At 37.9% G+C, this 17,128-nt stretch overlaps 1 protein-coding gene across 1 annotated transcript; it reads left to right on the forward strand.

Annotated features, from left to right (window-relative positions):
- The first annotated feature begins 406 nt into the window (after window positions 1-406).
- Window positions 407-14,091, forward strand: LOC130546870 (phospholipid phosphatase-related protein type 4). Its single transcript, XM_057322374.1, has 7 exons — window positions 407-757; window positions 3,534-3,719; window positions 7,928-8,057; window positions 8,920-9,115; window positions 10,549-10,606; window positions 11,499-11,672; window positions 12,463-14,091. Exons 1-7 carry the CDS (start codon window positions 680-682, stop codon window positions 13,822-13,824), a joined length of 2,184 nt encoding a protein of 727 aa, XP_057178357.1. The 5' UTR covers window positions 407-679; the 3' UTR covers window positions 13,825-14,091.
- Window positions 14,092-17,128: the final 3,037 nt, after the last annotated feature.

Here is a 17,128-nt window from a genome sequence, read left to right on the forward strand (position 1 = left end):
ACTGGTGATGCGTTGGGTTCTATCAGGTTCTATTAAATCTTATTACTTGATCTATCTTTATCAATTCAATACAGTAGATTATTCTAATAAAAATGTTTGAAATGATTGTATTGCATGCATTGTATTGTATCGTGTGTTGTAACACGTTTAGGAAATTAACACACATAAACCACTCATACTGTTCTATGGCATCATACCCACAAAATGAATTTGGTCATATGATGTGGTCTTTTACGTCACCCAACTGCCATTTAAATATTTATTTACATATGTAATTCATTATGCATTCAGAAACAACAGACTGTACTGTCTAACAACACTGTTACTGTCCCATATTTCTAATATTGTTGATAACACAATGACTACAGGAATGTGCGACGTGTGCGCATGCGCGTCAGCACACAAGCCCATCTGCCTCAAATTGCCCATCTGATGTCATCTCGCCGGCAACATTTTCCTCCCTGTCTGTTTATTTCATTGCAATCACTTTCAGTTGCAACACAAACCGATGTCAGCTTGCATATCGCGAGAGGTTTAGATCGCATATGGTCACGCATCTCTCCCCACCATGCGTTTGTTGTGGAGTATGGAGCAGCTGAACTAGACGTCTCGTTTGGACGGATCGAGGTGGACGTTTAACACAACAGGTTATTAGGGTTTCGGTCAACGATAGGCGGTCATGTCTGCGCGAGAAAGGCTTAAAGAGAGGATGGTTAAAGAAAGCGTGACATTGCTGCCTTGCTTTTATTTCGTGGAGGTAAGAGGACGCGCGTTTGCCGTGTGGGATCAAAATGCAATTGCATTATAATTCTCCAGTGACTGCATGAAGGGATCAATGAATGTAACATTAAAATGTTGCATTAATTACAAATTATTTTCATTGAATGCATCGTTGTGCTGTGGAACCGGAGTTGAAATGAAATTGCTCATTCGTTGCTTTGAGAGGGCTAATGGGACTTTATGGAGTTCTCAGTGGTGTTACAAAGTATCAATTTTGTTTTTGTGCTCAATTTATTTAAGAGATACATAAATATAAACACACAAGATATTTTGTAAGATAATTCACGTTTTAATCTTAGGCGATAGGCCTATATCTAGTTGCTTAATTTGTTCTCATTGTTGCTTATAATAATTAAAATGATAGTGATTTTGCATGTGTCTCTCTTTTAGGTAGATGTGCAGTGTTGATGCAAAAGTGCCCCTTTTGGCTTGCTTTATATTATTGAACATTTAAGAATCTCTAACCCTGTTTCTGATCTATTGAAAGTGAAGGACAAAATATTAAACTCACCTAGTCTAAATGTATTCAATATTTATTGCATACAATAAGTTTGCCGAGCAAACTTGTCTCGATCATTTGAAATCGGTTCGTAAAGTTAAAATTAAAAAAGACTTTTGTGTCATTTTAATGAATAGATGTGAGCTCTCTCGAGCTCTTTAAGTCAACATCATTCAGTGCAGTGAATAGCATTTCATATTTTCATCATAAAAGACTATGCTGTGATTTCTCTTTCTTTCATGGTCTCTCCATGAGATGCTTTAAGCTCCATGTTTGGTGGGTCGTGGAATATGTAGGTCAGTGTGACATGAAGAATTGAGGCAGCACAGCTACACTGCATACAGACACATGTGGTCTTGTGCACAAGAGAAAGATCTAAGCGTGCACTCACATACATTATGCAGGATTGTGCCGAACGCTTTCATTCTGTTATTATTAATTCCTCCATTTGACTTGTTTTAGTCAGGTTGGTAATATTGCTTGTCAAATAACACAAGCTAAAAGAAAATCTGATTTTTGGAGAAGTTAAGATGATGTTATATGTTGCGTGTGAAGTCTCTCACCCAAGAACATCTCAGCAATGAGATGAAGTGCCGTTTGGGTGCTCTCAGCGTAATGGGTTCTTTACCAACAGGACACCATCTGTACCTGCTGTGATGGTGCCAGGCCCACATCTTAAAATAGCTACCGAGCTATCCCTCCCATTTATATCCATCAATTATTCAGAATTCAGCATCACCTCTTCATTTAATTGTGGATCTTTTTAAAGTCAACTTGAAGTGACATTTGCAACCCATTTCTTCCGTTCTCGGGCTGTTCAGCGCATCCAGAATACAGGTTTGTGTTTACATAATGTCTGTGCACATTAATTTTGTATTTATAAACACATACACCTACATGTGTATATTTAAGAAAAATATAAAAATGAATAAATATTTATATATAATTATACACACATTTTTTCCAAAATAAATCTGCACAGTGTACAGACATACAGTATACTGTATTATGTAAACACAAACTTGTTCTGGATGCGATTAATCGTTGAACAGTCTGTTCAAACTGGATATTCAGCAAGAAAAAAGGCAGGGTGGGACTTGATTTTACTGAGTAGGATTTTATTTAACTGTGAAAAAGTGGAAAAAGCAAAATAAAGGCAGACCACAATGCAAGTTCCCAGTTTATTGTGGAGGTCTATTTCCCTCCTGAAATGATCTGGCCATTGTAAAATACATGTTATTGTATTTATTTATCTTAATTAAAAAACATGCATTAATGAATTGTGCAAAACATTTCGAACAATGTGTATTAATAAAGTGAATATGGTCCATTTTGCTTTTTATGTTGAAAATCTCACCCAAGAATAATGCACTTTTTACCCCATGTTTGTGTTCTTTGTTGTTTTTATTAAACTGTCGATTTAAGCGTTTGGATCACAGCCAAACTCTTGTCCTTGTTTGTTAGGTTTCCTGCTTTTAATCACACAGCACCATCAAATGACCCTCAATATACGCCACATATAACAGTCTGTATGCATTTAAACCCTCGTGACGGTCCATTCCACTTTGACGCATTTTCCATATTAAGCCCTGCAAGCCGGTAATTATGACACTGGGTTGAAGTTTATTACAGTAAAGTGACTGGGTCAGTTCACAGGCGTTTGATATGCAGATGGTTACAGCAGGCGGCTGCACTTTGCTGATTCTGCAGAGATGTGCCATGCCTGAACTGATACCACTGACCCATATTTGCTTCCCGTGTGACGACTCTCGAGAGAAACAGGGAGATTTACAGAGAGCCTCTGTGAGAAGCACATCATTAAAACACTGGTTACTCTTAAAAGCCTGTTTACTGTATTTATTACAGCAGATGTTTTAACTGCTTACCAGACGATTCTTGGAAATCATTCTGGTTGTCTGTATTGCTTTCTCCAAGGCTTTAAGGATATTACCACACAAGCCAGGGTTTATTATAAAGAACCATTTTCTTAACTGTGTTTGCTTGATGTCCACCTAACTTTGTGGTTTTCTTCTCGCATAATGTAATACTTTAACCTCAAATCAATATTTCATGTCAATTTATTTGGTGCATAGCTGGCCTGTCCAGTTTTATTTAGCTGTAATGACCAGATTGATGTGCAATTATTGCTCTCGTAAGCCTCTCCAGGGATGTCATGTGGACAGTGTAATTCTTTGTGGGGAAAAAGCGTGGTAGTTTCTGAAGAGTTATGTGCCATTTTTTTCTTATCCGACAGCTTCCTCTTCTAGTCTCATCTATGGTCAGCTTGTATTTCCTGGAGTGGACGGACGTTTTCAAACCGGTCCGCTGGGGTTTCAGCTGTCATGACCGCAGTTTGAGTCTTCCTTACATCGAACCATCACACGAGGTCATTCCGTTCCTCATGCTCCTCAGCTTGGCCTTTGCTGCACCTGCCATTGCGGTCAGTTCAACCATTCACCTCTACACACAAATACACACATACTGCAAGACATATGTGCTTCTTATTTGAAAATTTGAGAGCGTGATTTTAGTGAGTTTATGGTCTCTTTCTTATGTTGGCTGCGGTTGAAGTATATTATGTCATGACTCCTGTGTATCTAGAGATTCGCAAAGGTGGATATCGTCATTTTCCTTTCCAAAACCTTGGATGTCCAAATGAATGATTTATGCCCCACAAAATAAAAAATCACAAAATATGGAGATACGAGATTTCAGAAGCCGTATTGTTCCTGGGGTAACATTGAAGCAACAGTTTGGAACTTTTGCTCCCCCATGTGTTTTTTATAAGCGCAATTGTCTGTTACCAGTGTTGTAAATAATGTCGCTATATAGGCTTCCCTGTGGGCAGCACAATACATGTGAATTTATGTACCAAGCTGATGAAACCGACGAATACAGAAATGTCATTTGGAAACCATGTGGCACTCTTCCGCTGGCAGGTACCGACCGAACACAGAACTTACAGAGTGTGCATGTAGCCACTATGATTCTGCTCAGATAGCAGCGGCAGTACCATTTGTCCAGTTAAGAGTTGTTCTACCACTGAAATAATTTTAGAGACATTATTTTAAGGTCGAAAAACTACAAAGTGTTGCCTTAAGACTACCGACTATTCATTTTATATTACTTCAGTAATGTTGTCCACTTAAAGTAGTGAATAATAACGACTGTATTTGGACACTAAGTGTGCCGGAAAGTGAAAAAATTTGACACAGCTCTCACAGTAGATGGGTAGCAGCTAGCTGTTAAATGCATAGAAATGTATACATAGATGCCACATTGGACAACTCCAGACATGTTAATGTGTCCGCCATCTTGGAACAGTCAACATTGTTCAAATAGCTAATGTGGAAGACTTATGTATAGCATCCCATATATATCTAGGGTTGAGGATACATTGGTTGTACACTGGTTGTGCTTGTTGTGGAGCATCATGGGATTTTCAATAATGTCCACTTTGGTTTTTTAAAAACCTCTGTCCCCTCTAACAGGTCACGAGGGCGTAGGGGCAATTTCAGATACAGCCTTTAACAAAAATCAATATGAAATACAACCAGACTATTTATATGAGTGTTTTAAACAACATTTAAGATTAATTTAAATGTATTTCCAACTGTACATCTAACCCAAAAATCGAATTGTTCGAAAGGTATGTTACTGTAGGAATACCATAGATCTTAAAGGGGTCATATGGCGCGAATACGTGTTTTTCTGTGTCTTTGGTGTGTTATAAGTTGCCCATGCATGTATTAGACATGTAAAATTGCAAAAATTAAAGTGTCGGAACAAAAGATGCATTCTATCTAAAAGCGAACGAACACCCAGACCTGCCTGAAATGCCTTGTGTAACCACACCCCCACAAATCTATGTCATCAAGACCGCCCAAATGTATACGCAAGTAAGGTGGGCGTACCTGTCAGTACAATTGCTTTGGAACCTGATGTTCCAAATATGGTAAGAAGCGTTACATTTCCGTCACACGCTTGGAGTATTCGACCAATCACTACACACTGGTTAACTGGCCAATCATAGCACACCTTGCTTGTCAGAGCGATGAGCTTTGTAAAAAATCTGCGCGTTTCAGAGAGGCGGGGCAAAGAGGAGATACAAACATGCACGGTATGTGGAAAATACAGCGTTTTTGAACCTTAAATCGTGTATAAACATTGCATTACAAATAAAACAAATGATAATATTTGTTTTAGCCCTGTCATATCACCCCTTTAAATATAGCTTCACACACCAGCTGGCGACCCCTTCACTTCCTCAGGGTGAGCGAACTCGATCTGTGTCTAAACCTCTATGGAAAAGAGTTTGTGCACGAATGCTCACAGCCCCAGCGAGTTCCTCACCCCGTTCCATGAACAGCGAGCTGCCAAGTGCCATTTTTCTCTCCTTGACTATATGACAGCTCGAGTACATCACAACACTAGCAGAACGTCTGTTAGCCCTCTGAGGAGCTTTATGACACATTAAATTGATTATTTCTTGCTTCTCGTACCTGGTAAGGTGTCCTCGGGTTAACTGTACGTCCCGGAGCAGATGAGTGCAGGCTTTACCAGAGATTTATGGTAGTTGGGGGATTGTTGAGCTGGAGGGTCAGTCGTGCGGAAACCCGTGATTATTTCACACTTGAATTCACGTTGAGTTCTTGGGGCACATTACTGTGTTATGTTAGAAACGACAAGGTGGCTAAATGGTTCTGAATGCTTATGTGCAGTTGGCAGTAATGAATTGCTTGTAGTTTTCTTGTTTCTTCCTCATTTATTTTTAGATACTTACTTGTAGTTAGTAGCAAAGTGAGGAAATAACATATTGTATACTTGGCTCATATTTACATGAAAAATGATCAAACCACACCGACCATAGGTGATTTTTTTTATTTTCATAAAATGGGCAATTTTTACTCAATATGCAAATGTTGTCATAATATCATGAATCAAAAGTATTCATGATATGTCACAGATATTCCTTTTAAAAATCCTTGAAGGGATAGTTCACCTAAAATCACGTCATTCCAAACCTGTAGGACTTTCTCTCTTATGCAGAACACAAAAGATATTTGGAACAACACTGGACCCCAATGACTTCCATTGTATGGACACAAAACCACAGAGACATTGCTCATAATATCTTCTTTTGTGTTTCACAGAAGAAAGCGTCATATACAGGTTTGAACAACATGAGGGTGAATAAATTTCTATTTTAGGGTGAACTGTCCCTTTAAATATATATATATATATATATATTTATTCAGTACAACAATTTAGAGAAGCAGGAGACTTAAACGAAAGTCTCCATTTCCTCTCTATTTATTTATCTATTCTCAATGCCGTATTAGAGAAACACTTGAGATATTATAGAGATTTAATTCTTCTTTCCTATGGGTAAGAGAAGCAGAAGGCGCTGTCTGAACACACCAAAATAAACAGAGACAGCCAATCTATTTCAGGTAATTCAATAATTTAGTATGAATTGCAGGCGTAAAGAGCTCTGACCACACTTGCATCTTATCCCAACAAGTTCAACTGCATAAAAAGTGCAAGGCAAAGCGGCGTCTAAAAGTCAATTTGGCTGTGAGATGATGACAATAGGTCAAAATTCACTCATTATTTTTCCTTCAGCACATTTTTGCTCTACAGTCTGTTTACCTACACAGGGCAGATTTAGCATCAGGGCAGGAAGTAACTACAGGCATTGAGTAACTCCTGTGGCTTTACCAGGTGTCAGGACAATATCTGTGTCTGAGGGTCTTGAGTTGGTCAGATGGGATGGGATGGGATGGTGCGATCTGCGTGCTTTCTGGGTCCGATTCAGGTCACGTTGAGGCACGTAATCATGCCAGTGTTTATATTGTATCCTTAGCACCTGCCCTACCAGGCGTGAGCGTGATGCACAGCTGACATCAATCCCATCATCCCACTGGGATTTAAACTCCTCACCTGGTGACCAACGCAATATAGAACTGAAGATTGCCGGCTGTTGAGTCTGTATGGAGATGCTAAAATTGTTTCATCTTGGCAATTTTTTTACATTTTTTTTGCTGATTTGTTTTAAATTCCCCTGAACCGGAAGTTGCGATCGTTTTAACTTCTGTATTCTGACACATTTCCGAGTGAAAAGGAATTTCAAAGGAGAAAGTTAGTGGGCGTGGCTTGCGTTTTTCACTGTGAATTGATTGGACGTGTAAAAACAGCTGTTGCATTGATTTTGAAATGAAACTGGCAGCAGACTGACAGGTGAAGTGGAGGAGTTAACGGATGCTCCGGCCAAGCCGTCTAATTTACGTCATTTAAGATCACAAGAGCTGTTCTTTGATCCATGCCTTTTTATTTGTTGATGGTTTCGCTAAACATTATTTGCATTGTAGTAAATTCTGTCCTGCAGATGTGTGCTGATCGAGTTTTTTTAGCTAGTTAGTTCATGCTGGTTAAACTGGTTTATGCTGCAAAAAAGTGTTAGAAAAAAAATGATGGCTGTACAGTACTATTTAAACCCATCTGTAGATGTGTTGATGGACTTTATCCTGCTGTGGATTTGGTGTCACTGTTAGAGAGGACTTCTCAAAGTTAGTAGGAGACTGTTGAGTGCAATGTGAGATGAGAGATAACCATGTGGAACATCTGATCTCCACTTCTGACTTTCAGATCATGATCGGAGAGGGGATTCTGTTCTGCTGTCTGTCCCGAACGCAGTGCGGAGGCGGGGCTGAAGCCGATATCAACGCTGCCGGCTGCAACTTTAACTCTTTCGTCCGGCGAGGTGTCAGGTTTGTGGGTAGGTTACATTTCTGCTTTCTTTTTGTGTTTCCAGCACCTGTGATTAGGTCTGGGTGGAATCTTTACGCTCCTTCCTGTTGATTGTCGAAGAAATAAGATTCTGTCATGATTCCCTTAACCTTGTTGTTTCAAACCAATATCATAATTTTGGGGTATATTATTACGTAATAGTTCACCCAAAAATGAAAATTCTGTCATCATTTACTCACCGTCTTGTCGTTTCAAATTTTTATTCTTCCGCAGAACAAAAAAGAAGAAATTTTAAAGAAAGTTGGTAACCGAACAGCACTGGACCGCATTCACTTCTATTGTACGGACACAAAACCAATGCAAGTGAATGAGGTCCAGCCCAACAAAGTCATACAGGTTTGAAATGACAAAAAGGGTGAGGAAATGATGACATCATTTTTATTTTTGGGTGAACTATCACTCTAAGCATTACCAAAATAATATATAAACAATCTTTGAAGATTCAAATGAGCTGTTCCATGTTACATGCACAATACAATAAAATATTAAAGTAACATTTTATAAACAACACTCAAAATAGTATTTACATATTGGGGCGGTTTCCCAGACAATGATTAGCTTAAGCCAGGACTAGGCCTTAGTTAAATTAGGATATTTAAGTCATTTAAAAAAACATACTTTACAAAAAAAACATTGGGCTACTGTTTGCATCTTGAGACAAAACAATCACACTGATATATTTAAGATATGCCAGTGTAAGTTGTTTCGCCCCATTGACATTAAACTGCAATAAAAAAAAAAATTCCATGCTATGAAGTCTGTTATATAATAATAATGATGATAATATTTAATATAAATTTTGATAAAATATCATATTTACATGCTCTTAGGTATCCATGTGTTTGGCCTATGTGCCACGGCTTTGATTACTGACATCATCCAGCTGTCGACCGGTTACCCCACCCCCTACTTCCTGACCGTCTGCAGACCAAACTACACCCACCTCAACACTTCCTGTGATGAAAGTTTCTTCATCCTGGAGGACATCTGCTCAGGATCAGACGCCGCTGTCATAAACGCCGGCAGGTGCGGCTCACATTTTACATCTGGATTTCTTGAGAACCGTCATCTTTGGATCAGCAGTCATAGCAAAATAATTAAACAGTCAAGTAAAAAATAAATTAAAGGTTCACTGTTTTGGGTTAACTTTACCTTTACACAATAGTGGAGAAAGGCTCACCAGGTTTTAAAGGCACACACAAACTTAGTTTACCCATAATTCATTGCTGAATGTGTCTTTTGCATGGCTTGTTGTGATGACTCAGGAACTACTACGGTATATGAATAAGTTGGATGTATTATAGACCATTATACATCTCATGAATCAGGTTTTGAAAGGTTTTATTGGATCTTTCCACAAAGTCTTGTATTTGACATGGCTTTGTTTGTTAGAGATATTTCTGTTTTCCCATTTTTGTGACATTTTTTTCTGCATATTAGGGGGTTGCTGAATCAGCTGTGGAGTTTTATTTATTCTCTGAACAGACAGAGAGGATCTACATCATTATATTCAACTGACAGATTGAACCCAGCTGAAAAATCTCCCAATGTACTGTAGCTGTGGGGATAAACAGTGTCTCTTACTTTTGTTTCCATCGCGGTGACAGTAGTAATCGCTCTAGATGATTTTTTCGTTCTTATATTGATATTATAGCATTATTTTTATTTAAATGTATTGATTGCTGTCAGGATGTGAAGAGATCTGCAACCAGTAAAATAATGTTTATGAAAAACATTGACTATAGCTTTAAAGCGGTCATATGACACGGCTTAAACTAACATTATCGTTTGTTTTAGAAGTAATGCACTGTGTATAGACGATTTAAGGTTCAAAAACGCTGTATTTTCCACATACCGTGCATGTTTGTATCTCCTCTTTGACCCGCCTCTCTGAAACGCGCAGATTTTTTACAAAGCTCATCGCTCTGAAAAGCGAGATTGGCCAGTTAACCAGTGCGTAGTGCGTAGATAGATTTGTGGGGGTGTGGTTACACGAGGCGTTTCAGGCAGGTCTGGGTGAGCATTCGCTTTTAGATAGAATGCATCTTTTGTTCCGACACTTGCATTTTTGCAATTTTACGTGTCTAATACATTCATGGGCAACTTACACCAAAGACACAGAAAAACACGTATTCGCATCATATGACCCCTTTAACTTACAATTTCATCAAAACTTTGTTTCATTTACAAATTTCATGTTTCTCGCTTTCTCTTTGTTCTGTTTCTATTTTTTACTTTGGTTTATTACTTAGAATTTTACTTAATGTTCTTTTGCTGCCCTACAAACACTTTTATGACATTAGCACATTTAGTTATTCTAGTATCTTTGTAAAATAATTACACATGAGCTGAAAACTCAGCTGTGTGTATGAATTTCGTACTTTATTTAACTCTACGTAAGAGAAATTCAATGCTGCTGTGATGCCAGGACTGATCCGAAATGCTTTTCTTTGTTCCAGAAAATCCTTCCCGTCACAGCACGCCACACTTGCGTCTTTTGCAGCAGTGTACGTCTCGGTGAGTAACAACTTAATGAACATTATTCTGCTACCTGCAGTTCACTGTGCTGCTAGAGCTGAAAATATGAAACTTCACTCATGAATAAAATCATCCAGAATCAGTGTGGACTCAAGCTTAACAGCCCTGTAAATAAAAAGTGTAACAAATTTGTAATTGGCTATATAGAGTAATATTATAGAATAAGCATCCGTTAAAAAACAACATTACAAATGGTTCCAAGCTCTTGACATTGAAATGTAAACAGTCTTGCGCACTTTATAAGATGAATGAACAGCAATAATAGTCTTACCATGCATTCTATATATTTCATAATTTCCTTATGTCATTATTGTCTGTATTTGTTTGTATTTTGCACGCTGCTTTGCAACAATGCAAGACTGTGAAAGTGCTATATATAAATTGGGTTAAATTAACAGTACTGATGGGCAAACAAATCTAAATAGTAAAGTGCAAAATCTGCGTCAGTCACGTTTTGCATAAACTATGTATGAATTATGGAAGATTTAAGAAAACTTCAGGTGGTTAACATGACCTCATACATTGTTAGCTTACTGTAGTAAGAAAAACATTTATTGGGAGATTGATCATCTGATTTAGGAGATGCTGAGTTATGACTTGATGCGAATAATACCAATCACAACTCTGAGATCAACACCATCACAAAAAAAAACATGCTTTACATACAGTTCAGTGGTGCATCATTAACATGCTTTCTATTGGTAATTTGTAAAGGAAAAATGTTGAATCCTTTTATTCTTAATTCTTTTTAAGTGTTAACAATAATAACTTTGTTCCATAAAATATGAAAGTGTTTTTAGACGTTTTGTGATGTTAAAAACTTTCTAGTTCTAGTGCCATGCCTATCATCAGAATCTATTTGTTTGGGCAGATGTACTTCAACAGTACGCTGACGGATTCATCCAAACTGCTGAAACCTCTGCTGGTGTTCTTCTTCATTATTTGTGCCATCATCTGTGGTCTTACCCGAATCATTCAGCATAAGAACCACGCTGCTGATGTTTACCTGGGCTTCCTGCTTGGTGGCTGCATCGCTATTTACCTGGTGAGTTTATCATTTAAAAATGATTTGTTAATAGGAATGTTGTTCCAAGAACATGTCTGACTTGGTTTAACCTCTGGTCTTCCTCATTTAGGACTTGCACTTGGTTAAAAGTGACCAAACACCTAAAATCTAACTTTAATCATTATAAGTATATTATAATAATATTTTCCTATTCACATTTATTTGAAAGCTAACTTTTTTCAGTTAAATCAGAGTGATATATTTTTGATCCATAACATTTTTTCATAAATCTTTCTGATTTCTAAGGGATTTTATGTGATACTTGGCCAGTAATTATGGTCTATTATTATGTTGACTGTAATGTTATTATGATATATTTCCTATTCAAATTCATTTCAAATTTAACTTTTATTTATTTCATTGAATTCAGTACAATATATTTTTGGTCAGTAATATTTTTTCTTTAATGTATTAGATATTTGGGGGATGTTTTGGTTTTATGTAATATTTATGCAGTAATTATGATCTATTTTTCTATTGATTTTAGAATTATTATGAAAAAAATCTTTCCTTTTCATTTCCAGGTCATTTTTGACCAAAGACCACAAAGTGTGACAATTGTTTTAGAATCATTTATACTTTTTGTGTCACATCTGTGTTGTTTTCTTACATGGCCAGTGCCATATAAGTAAATAAGTTTCATACCATTTCTATAAAGTAAAAAAAACTAACTTTTCTAAAGACCAACATGCTAGACAAACTCTTACTATTAGGTGTGTTAGAAAAAAAAATGTCCATAACATTTGTTAATGCTGTTTTGTCTATCCAGGGGAGGTTTGCTGTAGGGAATTTCCAGCCCAGCGAGAAACGTACAAGTTATGTTCGAGATTCTCACCGAACTATGACCGACCTCTGCCAGCAGGGTCACCACCTCCCTGCCAAAAGCTTCAGTGACGGTCTCTCGTCTTCCCGCTCCGAGGGCATCCTCCACCGCAACACCCGGCACCACCAAGCCGGATCTGTCAGTAGTCTCAAGAGACCCGGCCGAGACGTAGAGGTCATCAGCCCCCGCAATCCCCCGCTCAAGGAGAACATGGTGACCTTCAGCAACACCCTGCCCAGAGTGCACACGCCCGCCATGGACGATTCCGCCTTCCGCAACGCCACCATCCACACCAGCTCGGTGGATTCGAGTCGATCCAAGCAATTGCTGTCCCAATGGAAGAGCAAGAACGAACATCGTAAACATGCAGTGGAAGGCGAGGCAGGTAAGTCTCCTCCCAACAGCATGGATGCCCGCTGCAACTCTGAGCCGGCTGTGGGTATTAACGGTGAACACCAGGGACCCGGAACACCATATGTAAAACTGGCCACTGGAAGTACGACGTTACCCAGCAACCCCAGTGGAATCGCTGGCGGCACTCGCATGCATGTGCAGTCCCGTCCTGGTTCCTCGCAGTTGGTGCACATCCCAGAGGAGATGCAAGAGGGTGGCGGCAGCATTCGGGACAAATGGCTGAAGAGCATAGAGAGGAGCGCGGAGAAGGCCGAGGTACCGGTGGTCAGGACTAACTCTAACGGACAACCGCGCATCATGCAGGTCATTGCGATGTCAAAGCAGCAGGGCCTGATGCAGGGAAGCTCTCCCAGTTCTGAAAGCAGCAGTCACACCAGCTCCACGGCACCGTTGCAGCGCTACAAGAGCCTGACGGAGGAATCTGGAGGTCAGGGCAGCTCAGGGACCATCATTAGGGTGGAGGCCCATCCAGAAAACGGTCGGCCGTTGGTGCATGCTCACTCCACAGATGGCAGTGGCTCCTGGACGTGGAAGTCCCAAAGCAGCTTTAGACAGTCGATTGAGCTGAATGATTTGAATCGCGACTCGGAGAGCTCTGAATCCGTACGTGATGGAAACAGCTCTACGGACCGAAAGAGAAATGGTGTTCCCAAAGTCGTTGCCGCGGCAACCGTCCCCACTGTCTCCACAGCAGGTGGGGACCAACACCCCAACCAAACCATTTCTACCATTCGGGTCACTCCCATGGAAATGACAGAGTTAGGACCGGCGAGCCGTGACACAAGCTTACGCAGAAAAACAAGGATCCTGATCCCCGAAAGAGGAAACAGTCCAGATAACACCAGAAACATTTTCTACAAGGGAACGTCAAGCACCCCAGCATTCAAAGAGTAGTCATTACATCTAAAACAACGGACAAATGAAATAAAAACAGATGTTGGGGGTTTTCATAGACACATTTGTTGCTCTGCAAAGAATTATTTTTTTTGTTTTTTGTCTTGTTTGCCGTTCAAATAATTGACAAACAAAAAAATTGACAAATTTAATTGACAAACAAAAATAAGAAAAATTAAACAAGCACAAATATCTGTCATTGGGATAAGAAAAATAAACTTAAGTTTTAAAATAAAATTCAAGTTTTAACATAATTCAATAAACTTAATTCAAGTTTATTTTTACCCTAATGTCAGATATTTTTGCTCGTTTGATATAAAATATATATTTTATTTTTATTATTTTGGGGGGGGAATAACACAATAACTTAATCAAATAAATCTTGTTATTCCCCCCAAAATAAATTATAAAAATGAGATATATATATATATATATATACTGTATATATGTTTTGCTAAAAGTAAATGTATATGTTAAGCATAAACTCACATACTTTTTTTTTTTTTTTTAGAAAACAAGACCAAACATCTTAAGTCAATCTGCTCCTCAAGTAAATGGGTCTTGATTTAACAAGATTTAAGAACAAAAATATACTAAGTACCAAATGTTTGGCAGTGTATGTTTTTAACATTTTCTATTGGGGTGGGTCACAATGGTCAAGTAGTCGTTCAACAACCAGCTAGTGAACCTGTTTATACAGATTTTCTCGTAGATTTGATATTATTAGCAGCGATGCTTTAAATAGCGTGCTTACAGTATGCTGTGCTTTAGCTGTTGGACAGTTTGCACATAAAAAAATCTCAAAGAAAACTTTATTTTTCCTTTATGGCCATTTGTGATCGTTCCACTACAAGTTTTTAAGATTCTGTGTTAGGTTAAAAATAGTCTCACTTTTAAAACCGTGTCAAGTTATACTCCAATGTGCTCCATCTTGCCTTTTTTTGTTGTTGCAAGAAACGCATGTAAATGCCACCCGATTCACTTTTGTCTGTTTTACTTTGTATCTCTGATGGCATCACACGTTTTGCATGAGACGATTCACTGAATTCCAAGCACAAAACCCAGGTTGTCATTATTATGTTAACTTCTGTGATAATGTGACTACCGTATTGTGGCGGTATATCAAACTTGTTTTACCCTCTGATACACTGTGAAGCTAGAACCGTGACCCCGGCGACTGTAAGCATTTTCTATATCAATATCTTTGATTTTTCATTAAGCATAAATGTGCCGTACACTTGTTCAAAAACTATGCTAGCCGAGACTCTTATTTTTGTATTGTAAATATCTTTCAAACATGGTGCTGCCGTATTTTGAGAACGTTAGGTAAAAGACAAGTAAGAAAAGCTGGATCTTAAAAGAATAGTAAAACATCTTCACTCGTTTCATGTGAGCTTTCTAATGACCGTAAGTGCTTAGATTATTCTCTGTAGCAAATGAGAAATTCTGTTTCAACATGACATGCACTTCATGTTAACTAATTGCAATACAATTGTTTCTTTCTTTCTATGAACATTACTGTATGTCCTAGCCAGGTCACAACACATTTCTATCAATAACTACTACAGCATAATACAGTGACAGCCAATCAGAACATGTGTTGATTTTTAGACTAATGAGATGTCTTGCTCTGTGACTTGCATGAAAGGCTTGTATTGGTTATAACTTTCTTATATCACGCCTGGATAGGACACCGTATAAGCATTACTGTAAAAATCACTATGATCAGCTCATACAACTCTTCTCAAATGTACATAATAATTTCCACAGTTAATCCTACAGATGATTCTGGGTTGTACATCAATTATTTTCGTGGATGGGTTGGTTACTGTGACGCATTAGTTATCCAGCCAAATTTTTTTTGCATTAGTTTGTGTGATTGTACCACTGTGATCCCAATGTTTTTAAGACAAAAAAAATCACATTACAGCTTTTTTATACTTAGTCCAGAAATATGGATTATGGGTCACAAATAGATCTGTGAACCTAAAATGAAAAAAAAAACTCATTAAGCAAATACACTGAAATGTATATTCCATGTTACTTTACTGTGTATACCTTTTTAAAAACTGTAAATTAATGTGCCAAAGGGTATTTTAAAGGGGGGAAAAATCTGTTTTGAAACATTTCTATAGAGTTCTGTAGCTATTCTTATAATCTGAACCACAAACTGTGCGCCAATGCATGTTAGTTGTATATTTCACATGTTTTTTCTTCTCTTTTTTGTAAATGATCTGATGATGTAGCAGTGCGATTATTTATATAGAATATTAACTACTTGTTGACAATCTTTATAGATGCGGTTGTTTTGAATCACACACGAATATAACGTATGTAGTAACACATCAGAGATTGTTTGGATACCATGTTAATGTGTGCTGATGATGTTAGAGATGCATTAAGCATGCCGGTAGAAATGTGTGTTTCCCGAGGAACATTTTCGTAGCACTTTGTGTAACTGTCATGGACACGGTGATGTGAGATTCGAATTTGAACGAATCCGGTCAAACCTGTCACAGCGATGTCACTGTACGTGACCTGATACAGGAGCAAAGGTGTTAAGCGATGTTTAATGTACGTCACTTCTGAGAATAGACGTTTGTTTATAATGTTACATGTGTCTGTTTGACAGCAGTAACAGGGTAGATGAAAAAACTGTGCCGTATCAGTGTTGGAATAAATATTTGCTACTTAAATGCTGAGCCTCTTTCATTTTGAAATGGCTGCTAATTTTTTATCTTTTGTTAGGGCTGTCAAACGATTAATCACGATTAATAGGCCTAGCATCCAGAATAAAAGTGTGTGTTTACATTATATACTGTATGTCTGTGTACTCTGCATATTAATTTTGTATTTATAAACACAAAAACACACATACATGTAAACATACATCTATACCAATAATTGAAATTATATATAAATGTTTATTAATTTTTATATTTTCGTAAACAAATACATGTGTATGTAAATACAAAATAAGCACAGTACACATACATATATTATGTAAACACAAACTTTTATTCTGGGTCCGATTAGTTGCGATTAATCGTTTGACAGCCATCATTTTTAATAATTGTATATACACTGTATAGAAGTTGTTTGTACTTTTTAGCATATACACTAGCTAGTCGGTGTACAAAATATTGACAATTCCTTGATCAGCTAAACTTCAGGGATCATGTTGCCAGCACCACCCGGTCCTGTAGATTCATCCTCTATAGTGATGGGAATTATGATTCGAGTGATTCGTTCTTTTTCAGTTTGTTCACCAAAATGATTGGAATATTGCAATGCGCTTCATTTT

This window comes from Triplophysa rosa, linkage group LG23 (genome assembly GCF_024868665.1).
Source record: "Triplophysa rosa linkage group LG23, Trosa_1v2, whole genome shotgun sequence".
Classification (NCBI taxonomy): domain Eukaryota; kingdom Metazoa; phylum Chordata; class Actinopteri; order Cypriniformes; family Nemacheilidae; genus Triplophysa; species Triplophysa rosa.

Coding starts and splice junctions, on each gene's coding strand:
- LOC130546870 (XM_057322374.1), top strand. CDS start 680: ATGTCTGCGCGAGAAAGGCTTAAAGAGAGGATGGTTAAAGAAAGCGTG. Junction 8,058..8,919: donor GCGAGGTGTCAGGTTTGTGG/GTAGGTTACATT, acceptor ACATGCTCTTAG/GTATCCATGTGTTTGGCCTA. Junction 11,673..12,462: donor GCTGCATCGCTATTTACCTG/GTGAGTTTATCA, acceptor TTGTCTATCCAG/GGGAGGTTTGCTGTAGGGAA.